Genomic DNA, 14,290 nt, shown 5'->3' with positions numbered 1-14,290 from the left:
AAAGAGCTTTAGCCTTCATCTAGTCCTTTTCTCTTGCACCATGACCGTTGCTTGTGGGTTTGACAAGTTTTTTAAGGTTTGGATTTTGCCAGCTGGCTAACTTCTGCTATCTCTCTCTCCATTGACAATATTCGTGTTTTGCAGGCCCAGTGGGCCTCCTGCCAAGGGTAAAACCCAAATTGGAGTTTAGGGCTTGGCTAGGCAGTTTGCCCGATGGGGCTCATGCGCAAAAATCGTGGGCCTTCTTGACATGGCTTGTTTGGTTCTGACAGGGAGGAAAAGAAGGAAACACTTTGATTTTAAGATTTACATTGTTTTCCCTATTTATACACTTTTGCTTTTACTATTTTTAAGAATATAAAATACAATAATTTTTAATTTTTATAAATATTAAATGTGTTTTGTAATTCTAATTTTCAATTTTTTTTTAAAAAAGGAAAAAAATGTTTGTTACTTGTATATAACAATAACTAGACACAATATATATTTAATAATTTCAGATGATTTTTTTAGTAAACCTTATAATCATTCTGAGAATGATTTTAAGAAATGTTTTTGAAAAAAAATAAAATTAGATGTTTAATAAAATTTAAGAAATATTTTTGAATTTTTGAAAAATAGTTTATAATATTTTTTGGAAAAACATTTAACGGATAATTTTTGTAAAAAACATCTCCACATAAAATATTTTCGCTAAAATGACTTCGAGTAAAAATCCTGTCAAACATATTCTTAGTGATTTTTTTTGTTGGTTTTATAAATGGGGTAGCTATGTTGTTGATTTTGTAAGAGTCAGGAGTGTTATTTTCTATTTTAAAATTTGTTTTATAAATTGGGGACAAATTATTTTTTAGCTCCTCTATTTTTTAGAAAATTTTTCCATAAAGAAATTCAAAAAGTAGAAGCATATTATCTAACACAATTTTCAAATTTAAAATATAAGAATAGAACTAAAAATAGTGCAACCCAATAATACCCAAATTTGTTCAGTGTAAAAATAATAATTTTGGAATAAGAAGAAAGGCATATTATAATGGGCTTGTTTTTAATTTTTTCCTAATTTTTTTTTTCAGATTTTCTCAAATTTCCAAATAACTTATTTGAATTTCAACATCTGCTCATCCTAAATTTTCTCATTCTTCCTCATTAGATTTTGTTGTCTAGTATGACTTTTATCACCTTCAATCAATGCCCATAATCATTTTATTTAGTATTTTTAGAACTTATATTTTAATAAAGGTGACAAATTTTTCCACATTTTAGTCCCATCACTATTTCGTTAATTAATTAATTTAGGTTTTGTTTAGATATATTTTTTTATTTATTTTTTAAAATAAAAAATAATTACTGCCTCAAATTTTATTTATTTTTTTTCAAGTAATTTTTAAGAATATAATTTCTACTTTAAAAAAATAAATAAATAAGAAATGTGGCCAAACCCCACCATGTTTTTTTTTTTTTTTGAAATTAAATAATTCAATTTTTAATATTTTTCCTAGCACATGATATAGGAATCTGCAATGGAAGTAGTGGTTCACAAGGTGGGTCCAAAGTGGGTACATAATCTAATTAACCTGCCATGTGACCAATGCCAATATACCTATGCTGCTGCAAATATTCTATTCCCTAGTATTGGTAAATAAAATGAGCAAAATATTTGTAGGGTTTTGAAAATTTTGGTAATTTTTTTTAGAAAAAGGGAAGATACCCTCTATTAAAAATGGGAATTAATGAGAGATTCCATCATTTTCATTCACCACTTTCAACAAACAATTTATACCATATTTAAAATAGTCCTATCAATGTGGGCTCACTTTCATTATATCTTGTCTATGAGATTCTCTCCATTATTTTGATTGTGAGAGTGACATATTTGTCAATGGCCTTGGATAAACACACCAATTGATTGTGTTTTTTGAGTGGGATATGACTTTGTTAGGTAAAAGGGATAAAATTTTGGGAATTTTGAATATTTTTGACCAATTAAAGAGTTGTTTGTAAAGAGGACAGTTGTGTGATTAGGTTTGAAATCATGTAATCTAATCTAATTGATTGATGGAATATATTTTAGAAACATGCTCTGATTGGAATCTCCTTAGGTGAGTCCCCCTATTAGCCAAATTTTTGAACTTTTGTCCCTTTAATGTATCCAATTTTTACAACTTTTGCCCTTTAATGTCCATTTGGTGTCAAGATATTTCAACAACCAAAAAAAAAAAAAAATCATATATATATATAGTCTGCCTTATTTTCTTTGAGTCGTTTAAACTTTTAAGTCAATTCGTAACTTAATAATTTTTTTAAAATTAATTTTTTATGTTAAGCGAACGATAGATCGAGCAATGTTTTAACTAATCACATGATTTGGGATTAAGCATGTGGGACAGGGAATGTTTGCACCATATTAGAAGAACCATCAATAATGATGTTAGGGGTGTCTGCTTTTTCTTTGTTGTTGTTCCTACTTTGGATTTAATCCTTCTATTCTTTACTAGAAAAAGAAAATGTAGAGACTAAAGACTTTGGAGTAGGATTAAGTCTTTCTTTGTTGAGTAAAATAATAATTCATGACACTGAAATGGTACCTTCTAGTTCATTTTTGTACCTTGTCTTTCCTTTTTCTCCACTTAAAAAATTGGGACTCTGGACTAAGCACTTAATCATTTTGTAGTAAATTTTCTTACTTCCCAAACACCCCAGATGGAAAAACTTAAAGAATAATGTCAACTGCTTAATGGTCTACTTTTCCTTACATAATAAGTAAGAAGAACAATCGATGTTGAAGATAATCTTGAAAATAAATGAAGGAATAGAAACCCTAATAATATATTCTAACTAGGATAAGACCAGGTGTTATGCCATCATCAGGTACTATCAGCTAAATAGTTTCTTTTTGAGCATGTTAATGGAATATAAGACTATATTATCTGGAGTAGATTGTACTCATGATCTTAGAGGTGAAACTTATCTCTATTGCTAGAAAAAGGTAAAACTGAATTCATTTCAATGGAATGATAGCATGGTGACTGGTCAAGGAACTTTGAATGAGACCCAGCTGTTTCATCCCTTGTACAGAGGAATTTGGCTTGGGGAAATTGGTATACTGGCTAGGGGTTTTTCATTGAGCTGTTTCCTTTTCTGCCATGGACTGATAATAGGAAATGAAGGCCACTGGTGAAGCAGCTGTAAGCCATTTGAATGTGTGATGCAGCTGCCTCTTGTTATGTTTGGGCATGGAGTTTCCTACCCATCTAGAATTTGAATGACTGATGAAGATGACCATGCCAGGGTTGCACTTACAGTAACATTGGATCACTGAAAAACCGGAAAAGGGAAGAAAAGATTGATCCAACTAGTGAATTTGCCCAAGCATATTAAGATGGACCAACAGAAAGTGTGAGGGAGAGAAGATGGGAAGTTTCCCTATGAAAAAGGCTGATGTTATGTGTGGCCTAATCCTAAAGAGCATCCTGATTCAGATGTTTTATCAGAAAACGTCAAGAGGAGAGTGAAGGAATATCAAAGAATGAGAAAGGAGAATTATAAAATGTTTGACACCTTTCTGTGAAGAACCACTGAAGGAATTAAAGACTGGGGGATATGAAAACGAAATATTCCTAACGCCTGCGGCTCTGGATGGAGGAAAATGAAAACCTTTGGAATCTTACCATTTTGAGTGGAATATTAGACTTCTTATCATTTTCCTCTGTCCTTGACCAAGTAGATATGCCAACCTTCAAGAATATAGAGATATTGAAGCAAGAATGGGTATGCTGCACAAGAAACCTCTCAGAGAGAACAATCAGCTAGACCTCAAAATTTCCAGCAACCAAGCATTCTGAACCAGATTCAATAAAAAGGAAAAAAACACAGCAACTCAGACAACAAGGAAGAGCTTCACCATATGGAGAAAATGATCCTGTTTATTTGTCCCATGCACACATGGATCTTACTTTATGTTCCTTATACCCCACAAGAACAAGAAACAAAACTCGAATTCAAGACACCAGGGAAGCTAATCCTGCAAAATTTCACATTCTCTCTCTCAAGATCCATTGTCTTAACGTATACTGTATTATTTTTATAGTCATTTACCCTCCCATGTCTATTTTTATCTGCAAAATTCATGGGGGATGAGTTCTATACATCCTCTTTTACAGATTTGTGAACTTGACTTTTCCAGCCATAGCTCTCAGATTTCTCATCTTCATCATCTTCCATGCTGTCCCCACCTGTAGTTGAGGTCCCTCCAGCAGCTGCGCCTAACTGGAGGGGACCTTGGGGGGAAGCAGACTGAGAACTACTCGCCTTTGAGGAGTCACCATACTGATCTTGGGGCATCCACAGACTTCCCAATACTACAACAGGTTGATTGGAAGGAGGGGCAGCTGAGGTAGTTGGCATTCTTCGAGTATGAAGTCTGTATTTCTGAAATTGCAGGAAAAAGGGGAAAACAAATGAATTGGCATCATCTCCATTTTTCCAACAAGGTCTAGTTCTCAGAATGGAGAAACCGAGAGGAAAACACCATTAAAAATGGTTTCACTTGTTCAACCATTTTCAAGATCTTTCCTCTTCTTTCCTTAACAAAGAAAAACTCCTAGAATAAAAGAGGAAAAAGAAATCAAAACCCACCTGCAAATGACTCTTCACTTCATCATTGGTGAGGCCATCAACCTGCATGAGTTCCCTAATCTGCTTTGGGGTGGCAGCTGCTAGAAATCCAAAAACATCAAATGAAATTCTAGAAAATAAAACAAACGAAAAATTAAGTAAACAATAATCTAGGCATGAGTGCAAGAGGGACTATGCTTTCAGCCTTCTACTTTCTTATCCACTGTCCCTTTTCCTGGTCCTAACTGATTTCCTTCCACATAATCTTCCATTCCATTTCATACAACCAAAAATCTAAATTTCTATTTTTGTCACCATTCAAATACCTAGAATGAAACACATAATGCAGTTTTAGTGCCACTACTTGTCATTTTTCTCTTTATCCAATTCAATCATTCAACCACATACAATTCCACCATAAATAACCAGGGTTGTCTTCTATGAGCGGAAAATTAAAGCAAAGAACCTAATACAAATAATACAAAAACTTTTAGTCCACCATCATCACAAAATTCCCACAAGCTCTCTCTTAAATACTCATTTTTAACTTGAAATTAGAGTTTGATTTCTAACCTTGTGAGCCCCCAAGTTGCTGCAAGGCATTGACAAACCGTCGATGCAGCTCAGGTGACCAGCATCTTCTTTGCTTCCGGGCGGTCTGCTGCTGTGGTGGCTGTGGTCCAGTCCGTAAATTGGGTTGAAGATTGGGTGCAGAGGAGGAGACTCCTCTGCTACAACTAGTTTTTGAACCACTAGAACCGGATTCTTCCCTGGGATTTTTAATCCCTGGAGTGAGAAGAGAAAGTCCATGGACCGGTAATTCATCCTTATCTTCCTTCCTAGCAGTGGCCACCGGAAAAGCCGAGTATCCCTTAAATGGCAAGAATGCTCTTCCCCCAGTCCTGCTTTTACATGGCTGAAATGGATCCTCAGTAGCAGGGCGATTCTCTTCATCAACTCTCTATCAATTAAAGAAAAATTCACATAAGTTTTGATGAAATTAATTGATTATTTTTGGTAAAATTTTGGGAACTTAATATTTACCTGTTTAATTTCTAATTTAGAGTCTTGTTTTTTATCATAGATGTGATCAGTAGAGGCAGAATCATCACTGTTCCAGAGCTGCACAGAGCTCATCCAATTTTTTTTATCTTTACAGTCCTTTTCCTCCTTTGCCCCACCTTCTTCATCACAATCTTTCTTCAATGGAATGAATTCTTCCAGTACTGGTTGAACATTTGAAGCTTTAGACCTCATCAACTCCTCTTTCAAGGCTAGAATCGCTGCAACAACCACAGAAAATCACCCCCAAAAAAATATTAATTAAATAGAACAACAAACCAAAACCTATCAAAAAAGAAAAAAAAGAAAAAGAAAAGCGCATCTCCACAATTGAAATCTTTTCCAACAAAAACAGACGAAGAAAAAGCAAGACATTAACCAAAACCATCAAAAACCAAAAACCAAGCTTCCTGTGGAAGAAAATAGAAACATAGAAGAAGAACAGAGACCCATCAAACAACACTATCAACTACCCAAAACCCATTTCCAGAAATGAACTAACTCCCAAAATTAAACGAAAAGGAAGAGGAAAAAACCCAATGGCGAAAATGGTGAGAACAACAAAAACCCATATCCAGGATCAAACAATTATCATCAAACTCAAAAGGGTAGAAAAATGAAACCAAACCAACCATCGCTTAGGAGAATCATGCAGAGAGGAAGCTCGCGCTTAAAGGCGTCGATCTTCCTCATTTCCTCCTCCAGCCTCTTCAAAAACTCATCAAGCTTCGTCACCCTCTCAGAGACATCGCCGATCGTGGAAATCCCGCTGAGAAAATCGTTAATCGTTTTGGGCACATAACTGGGCCTCAAATCCAAACTCAGCTCAGGCGGAATCGAACCCATAGCTGATCCCCCTCAAAACCAACCTCAGATCCTCTCTTCCTCCAAAACGGAGCTCAACAACAGAGAAAAAGAGATGGTGAAACTGTATATAAATAAATATAGAATTGGAAAGAAGAGAATCTAGAGAGAGAGAGAGAGAGAGAGAGAGCAGGGCGAGGGGTTTTTTGGACAAAGCAGAGAAAAGAGGCTTGTGGGATTGAAACGCCAAGATTCTGCTGTGGAAACGCCGGCTTTTAACAGGCTAAAAGTCACTTTCGGGTCGTCGCGTATTCTATCCAGATATCCGTTGGGTCGACTCGGTCCCAACTCGGACAATAGGGCTCTTCTCCTTGATTTCAAATGTCTAAACTACCCCTCCATGGGAATATATTATAGTCGTTTTTAGTTAAGTTATTATTATATAAATATATATTCAAAAATTACCTTAATATTAAAATAAAATTCATTTTTATTACAAATATTTTTAAATTTTTAATTACTAAAATTATTTTATTTACAAAATATTGGAAAATTTTGTAATTTTGATTTTAAATTAATTTGGATATTCAATAAAAAAAATATAAAAACATTTCCCGTGAATATTAAAGGCTTAGAATTTACGATTCAAATCTAAATACCATTTTTGCCCTTCCCATCCACCAGTTGAGCAATGAGCGGAGAGTCGAAACATGAAGATTCCGCTGACCAAATCAAAAGTTTCGGGTCGTTGCATATTCTATCCATAACTCAGCCGAGTGAACTCGCTCTTCACCCTTTCTCTGAGCCGAATCCCTTAAATGCCCTTCATTTCTTTTCCAAATATTCTTTAATTATCTTAACATATTAAAAGCGTGATATTAATTATTAATTTTAATTTTTTTAGCCTTTAAGTGTAGAATGATATTTACATTTCTAACCTTTTTCCAAATTCAATGACAAGTACACATATATTTAAATATTTTTTAAAAATTTTATAAATAAATTGTGAAAATTTGACCCAACATTGCTTTTTGAATTTAATGCATGCCAAAAAAAATAAAATAATTAATTAATTAATTAATTAAAAATAAAAAAAAATAAAAAAACAATCCAATCCATCTTTGGACTCCATTGGAATTAATTCTAATATTTTTTGAGCCACCACTAAGATTTTTTTACAAGACTTGAAAGCTCTTTTGTCATAACTTGTGGCTTGAGAGACCTTGTCACATTCAAATAGAGAATGCCACTAATAATATTGATTTTAAACCAACTTTCCATTTTTAGCAATTAGCTTGGACTATTTCAAAATTTCAAAAATAAAAAATAGAAAAATGGAAAGGAGTCTATACAATTTTTTTTATTTAATAAAAAAAATTAAAATTGAATTTGTATAGAGGGGGTGTGAACATGACTCACATTGACCTTAATGTCTAATGAGGACAAAAAGGGAGATTATAGTCTATTGGGCAAGATGCTTGGATGACTCATCATCTTTAAATACAACAAAATATCTTACCTTATAAATTAAATTTTGGTCACATTTATTAAATTAACACCCACATGGTCTTACCAAAAATGTCTTACAATAAAATTATATCTTCATTTTTTAAATATTTCTTATTATATTTCATGGTATAATTGTCAACTTTATACTTTCCAATGACCATTACTTGGGTTCATTCAATTCATATAAAAAAAAACATTCATATTTGTTTTAATAAGAATTTTATTACATATGTTATGAAAAAAAATATTTAATGTCAAATTTAGTCCCATTTTGTTTTTTCAAAATTTTGGGGTTGTTTGGCAACTATTTTCGAGAATAGTTTTTTGTTTTCTAGAAAAAAATGTAACAAAATATGTTTGACAATTATAAATTGTTTTCTATTTTTTATTCTTAAGAATATAAAACATGTTGTTTTTATAACATTTTTAGTCGTTTTATATTATTTTCACTTGTTTTTTTAGAGTTATTTTATTAAATAATTATACAAGCATGTATAATGGTTCAAAATAAAGCACCGGATATAAAATTTATTTTCAAAAATATTAAAAACATATTAAAAATATTTTAGGTTTTCAAACAGACTTTTGTTTAACAAAATATTAGAGAACAATTTTCAAAAGTTATTTTTAAAAACTATTTTTTTTTAGAATTACTTTCGAAAAAAGTTACACAAGACCTTTGTTTCTAAATTAAATTTTTAAAAAAGTAAAATAAAATTATGTTTAATAATCCATTTTTATGGAATTTGGTAGGAGAAAAAAGAGAAAAGAAGAAGGATTCTCTAATTTTTAAAACATTTTCTTTTACCAAACCTATAACATAGTGTCTTATATGTGGCAAAATCATTAAGTTTAATTGAATTTTTTTTAATCTTTTTGCTATATATTTATGAAAATGTTTTTATTTTGCATTTTTTTTTTCAGACAAGAAGCAAAAAATATAATTCATAAAATTAGTATTTATATATTCTATCTAAGATATTCACATGAACTCATTTTTTATCTATGTCATTTTCCATAAATGAGTTGAATTTGTACTTAATTCTTTAGAGTTTTTTTTTTTCTATTTAAAGATTAATTTTAAATTGGAGTGAACTTTATAACATCTTGTATGATTTTTTTAGGGTGAAGGTAAAGTAAAAGGGAGGTGAAATTTGGACAGGTACTAATTGGGAAAATGTTTCCCTGGATATCTGCAACTTGTCACACTTTCTTGTTGTTCAAGATTCCATCAATATTACCATAATGTCCTCGATTTTTAAAAAAAATGACAAATAAATACTTCATAAAAATCCAAATTACAAAAATTCTTTGAGAATCATTTAAAGAAAATTATTGTAGAATATTCGTCTTATAATGGGTTTGAGTTGAAAAATATCATTTTAAATTAAAATTATTATTTTTTATGATTCACCTAAAATTAAATAGATAAATTAGAAATGAAACTAAATGTATTCACGTAATATAAACAAAAGAAGTGAGAAAAAGAAATAAGAGTTATGGGTTCTGTAGAGTCGAGATGATGAATATGTTTGGTTTTAGAAAAATTTAATGGAAAGAAAATAAAGAGAAAAGATAGAATAAAATAAAAAATAAATTTAAAGTTAATAAATTATTTTTATTTATTATTTTAAATTTATTTAATTTATTTATATAAAGTTTTTATCCTTTTATATTTATATTTTTAAAAATAAATGAAAGGGATTTTCCGGGGCATTTAACATTTCCAATATTAGAATTTCCATTGATTCCACGCCCAAGCAGAATCATTGACAAACTTCAAAATGGGCCCCTCATGGACCTTTTTACCCCTTTAAAGTAACCCTTTTGGGAAAGAGGGAAATAGAAAAAGTTCAATCCATAACCAAAAGCACCCATTAGAAAGTGCCAATCTAATTTGAACCTTAAAGTATCTTAAAATTTGGTCAATTTCAACTAATAAAAAAATTAAAATAACAAATATGATAATTCTATTTTTCAAAAAAGTTCAAAAAAAATAAAAAAATAAAAATCCAAGCAAAAGCAAAGGGGATGGCATGACTTGAAATAACAATGCCATAGCAGGGACATTATTGTAAAAAAGAAAATATATTAAATTATTTTCAGTCCTTCGGCCCTAAAGCCACTTTTGGCTCAACAATGGTCCATGATGGGTTAGAAAAATTTCCATCTATCGGAACAATGAAGCCTCCAAGTTGGAATGGTGAGACCAATCCACATGTCCACTGAGATTCCAACACGTGTTTAATGTAATTTTGATTTTCAAAAATAAAAATATTTATTTAATTTAAATAATGGGTACTCTTTTCTATGTAATTGTGCAAAAGGGCCTTTTCTCAATTTCAAAGGGAATCAAATCGCCACTTGGGAGTCCATGTGTTTCCCTCTTTCCCCACCTTAAAAAAAAGGGGGAAACCCACCTTGATTCCAAACCTTGTTCAACTTTGCTTCCATGGTCCACAACCACCAAGCTTCCTTAACATATGCTTTGTCTCTATTCTTTGTTTAGGAATGGCATGAAATTCCATTGAAATGGGTCTTCAAGAAGTTCTTCTCTAATTAGGTAGAGAGGGGGCCTAATAATTGAGATCCCATTCCCTATCTTGATTATATATTATTATTATTATATTTATAAAAAAAAATAAAAATAATATTCTATATATGACTTAATATTTAAAATTTAAAAAACAAATATTTGTATTGATTTTATTAATTTAAATATAAAAGCATGAAATTTAAAACATTAAAAAAAATTTCCCATCGCGATAGGAAATTTATTCCTTTAATGGGATTTTTGGTCCTACTTAGTCTAAAATGGGAAATGGGATGAGGATGCAGAATAATTTTACAAGTGAGGATGAGAATAAAGGAGTCTTCCTCAAACCTAATAAAAAAGTTTTCGTCTATCTTACTTTGCCTCGTTTATATCCTTATCTTTATTTGGAATAGCTTTTTATTTGTGCTTTTATTAAAAGTAGAAGTAAATGTGTAAAACATGAATTTTATTAGACTAGTTGATGTTTGAAAATTGTATTTTAAAAGAATTTTTAGTCGAAAATGGGTTTTTTTTTTTTTTTTTGTATAATAACCATTTACACGTATTATAATTAAATAACAAAAATGATATATTTGAAATTTTAATTCTTTTCTTTTGAAAATAAAGAGGAAATGTATACATAAAAATGAAATTTTAGCTTGTTTTCTATAAGTTGAATTACACATTTGGAAATCTTCGAAAAATTTTACTTTTACATAAAATTTTGAAAATCAACTTGTTTCCTTGTGAAAATTAAAATGTTAATTAATATAAATGATCGGTCCATCATTACCTAACAAACTTAGAATTTTCAGTCAATTAATAATCGAATACAATATCTTAACCTTAGTTCCCATTTAATTTTTTTTTGTTAATTAGTAGCTCTATAAATAATTAGACATTTTATTTAGTTTAAACTTTTCGATTAATTCATGACTTTAAGACAATAATTGAATTAGTTTCCCATGAATGAAGAAAATCATAAATAAAATTTAGGTTATATTTTCAATTTTGTTATAATTCTTTCAAATTTGCCACATTTTTTAACCTTATTTAATAGTTTAGTTTTAAAACCAAATTTCATTTAAACTATAATTTTGATTATTTATTCTATATACTATTACGATCCCCTTCATTCTCATTCTATTTTTTTTCTCATTCTTACGCATCAAACATAGTCTTAAACGGTGTTACTGATTTCCTATTCTTACATTTCAAACAGAACATTACTATTTTTGCATCATCGGGATGATTTGGTTAAGAGATATAATCATAATCACCCAACTAAAAGTATAAGTAAAAGTCATTGTTGAAGTCCTATAGGAAAATATATTAGTAATAATAAGATATGGTCATGAGAGGATGGAGATACCACTCCCCTAGGGTTTGAAAATACACCCACAAACAACCAATGATATACGATTATAATAAGGTTTAAATGTCATTTTCAGATGTAATCGAAGGTAAACCAAGAATCTTTTGTGAGATTCATCTTTATAAACTTGTCAAATTATTTGAGAGCTTCTTTCATTTTCATAGTCCTTTCGCTTTCATCAATTTGTCATGTGGGGTGATAGTAAATCCATGCTCATTCAATTTTAAAAAATACAAAAAATAATTTAATTTATTTTATTCTTATTCCCGTTTCTAACAAGAGCGGTGGATAGAGCAACGAATAGAAACCACAACCATCTCCCATTTCCACGTGTGACTTGTTGTTCTCTTATTGTAAGACCTCCCCACCATTCTATTAATTAAATTAAAGCTTGAGAAAATTTAAAATATATATTTAAAATTAAATAAATAAAAAAATATATCTAATAATTGATAAACATAAAATAATTTTTTGTTCTTAAAATTTAAAAAAGGGTATTTTTGGATGATATTTTTTTTAATTTTTTTTACTTATTTTTTAATGATCATTGTAAAAAATAATTATATAAATATGAAGAAAGATTTAAAATATAATATTATTAGATAAAATTTATTTTTAAAATGTGTTTTAAAATATAAAAAAATAAATTAAAAATATTTTATATTTCTAAATATATATTTCTCCTACCAAACATCATAAAACAACTTTTAAAAATTGATTTTTAAAATTATTTTCCAAGGAAAAACCCTTAATCTCAAAATTGAAACCCATTACACCTACTCAAGAAGGGAAGATATTGTAGCTATTAGTTGACACTAATTTTCTCGGAAAAAAATCTAACCAAACAAAAAAAAGAAAGAAAAAAATAAAGAAAAAGGTGCATATGAAAAATGTTATTTGGGAAAAGGACAAAGAGAGAGAGGCACATGTGAATGGAAGGTGAAGAGGGGTAGAAAAATGAAGCATTGAAAGAGGTGGAGGTTGGAGATAAGGGAATCTAAGAAGTGAGAAGGGCCCCAAATTTTCAGAAATGGTTTGGAACATAGGAGGAGAGGGGACAGAGAAGAAGATGCCCTTTTCCCTCAACCTATAAGGACAAGCTTTTTCCAGCCATTAGATTCCATTTCTCTTACCCACATTTTAGAATCTCTCTCCTTTTATTTTTTTTATTTTTCATTTTTATTTTATGCTTAGATCCACATCTTGCATTCTTTTCCTTGGACTCTTGTGGGGAAAGAATCTCCATTTATTTTCACTCATACACCCACCATGCCCCTCAATTTTAGCAACTTTTTTTTTTTTTTAATTTATTGTTGATTTTTTTAGAATTATTTATTTATGAAAAATAATATTTGGTGGTGAAATGAGTATTTTCAAAAAAAATTTAGAAGGCAAAATGACATGCACAATAAATTTTAAAAAATATCAAAAATAATTATAAAATTTGTTATATTTGACCATTAAATTGATTAGTTTTTTTTAAAAAAATTTAATTTTTAAAATCAAAATATTTATGAACCTTTTTTAATGGAGAGATATTTTTAAGATTGGGATCCAAATTAAACATGACAGAATCTGATGATCATCCAAAAAAGGGCAAGAGTTGAAGAATAATAAAATGAACTTGACATTTCTTCCTCAACCAACAACATCTAGAGCCCACCTCCACAGTGATTTGAAACAAACCCTTGGACATTATTGTTTACATTATTGGAAATTTTTTTTTTTTTTAAATTATGGGGGCATTTTGGGGAAAATAAAATATGGGTTTTCCCCCTTGTGGGTGGTTGATTATTATATTGCTTGATAATGAGCAGTCAAAGGTATAAGATTCTCCCTAATCCTCCTCCTAATGACAGTAATGATGGCAGGGAACAATGTAATTTGTCAATTCAAGAAAAAGTTAAAAAATAAAAAAAAATCCCAAAAAGCAGTACATTTGGTTTGAAGATACCCTTGGGAATCCAAGAAATGGTATCTGTAGATGTGTACTATCCAAAGTGGTTTCTCACTTTGAACTAAAAGGTTGACAAATGACACCACCTTTTTTTACTTTCTTTTTCAGCGTTGGACTTTCCCACCTTTTTTTTTTTTTAAAAAAAAATTTTAAATTACAAATTATTTGTATTTATATTTTTAAATGTAATAATTAATGATACAAAATATTTTTATGTATTAGAATAAGAAATGACTAGAAATGCTTTGTAAGGCTATGTTTGGTATTCAAAAAATTTGAGAAAAAAAAAATCACTAAAAATACTTCCAATAAAAATACTATCAAAAACTCATTTTTAAATTCCTAATTTTTAGGGATTGTTTTTGAAAGTATTTTCAAATAGAACTTAAAAATATTTGTAGATTTTTTTTAAATTTTTGGTAGATATATTGAT

General features: G+C 30.0%; 1 protein-coding gene across 2 annotated transcripts; it reads right to left on the bottom strand.

The window, feature by feature from the left end:
* Nucleotides 1-3,879: 3,879 nt before the first annotated feature.
* LOC117911879 (transcription factor HHO6-like) lies at nt 3,880-6,715 on the bottom strand. Of its 2 annotated transcripts, none has more exons than XM_034826304.1 (5): nt 6,309-6,715; nt 5,659-5,897; nt 5,188-5,575; nt 4,636-4,715; nt 3,880-4,428 (listed from the first exon to the last, which is right to left on the bottom strand). In XM_034826304.1, the coding sequence occupies exons 1-5, from the start codon at nt 6,520-6,522 to the stop codon at nt 4,141-4,143; spliced, it is 1,209 nt and encodes a 402-aa protein (XP_034682195.1). In that variant the 5' UTR covers nt 6,523-6,715; the 3' UTR covers nt 3,880-4,140. The 2 variants fall into 2 exon arrangements, with proteins under 2 accessions (XP_034682195.1, XP_034682196.1); XM_034826305.1 differs by having other exon boundaries at nt 4,636-4,712.
* Between the last annotated feature and the right edge of the window lie 7,575 nt (nt 6,716-14,290).

The sequence above is a fragment of the Vitis riparia genome, chromosome 3, assembly GCF_004353265.1.
Source record: "Vitis riparia cultivar Riparia Gloire de Montpellier isolate 1030 chromosome 3, EGFV_Vit.rip_1.0, whole genome shotgun sequence".
In the NCBI taxonomy this organism is placed as follows: Eukaryota; Viridiplantae; Streptophyta; class Magnoliopsida; order Vitales; family Vitaceae; genus Vitis; species Vitis riparia.
Note: the sequence above shows the minus strand (reverse complement) of the source record. Positions and strands in the feature narration are given on the sequence as shown.

Excerpts from the sequence above, each read along its gene's own strand:
- LOC117911879 (XM_034826304.1), bottom strand. The coding sequence starts at position 6,522 with ATGGGTTCGATTCCGCCTGAGCTGAGTTTGGATTTGAGGCCCAGTTAT. Across the intron at positions 5,898-6,308 it reads CATGATTCTCCTAAGCGATG|CGATTCTAGCCTTGAAAGAG; the intron begins GTTGGTTTGGTT and ends TGGTTGTTGCAG. Across the intron at positions 4,716-5,187 it reads GCAACTTGGGGGCTCACAAG|CAGCTGCCACCCCAAAGCAG; the intron begins GTTAGAAATCAA and ends TTGGATTTCTAG.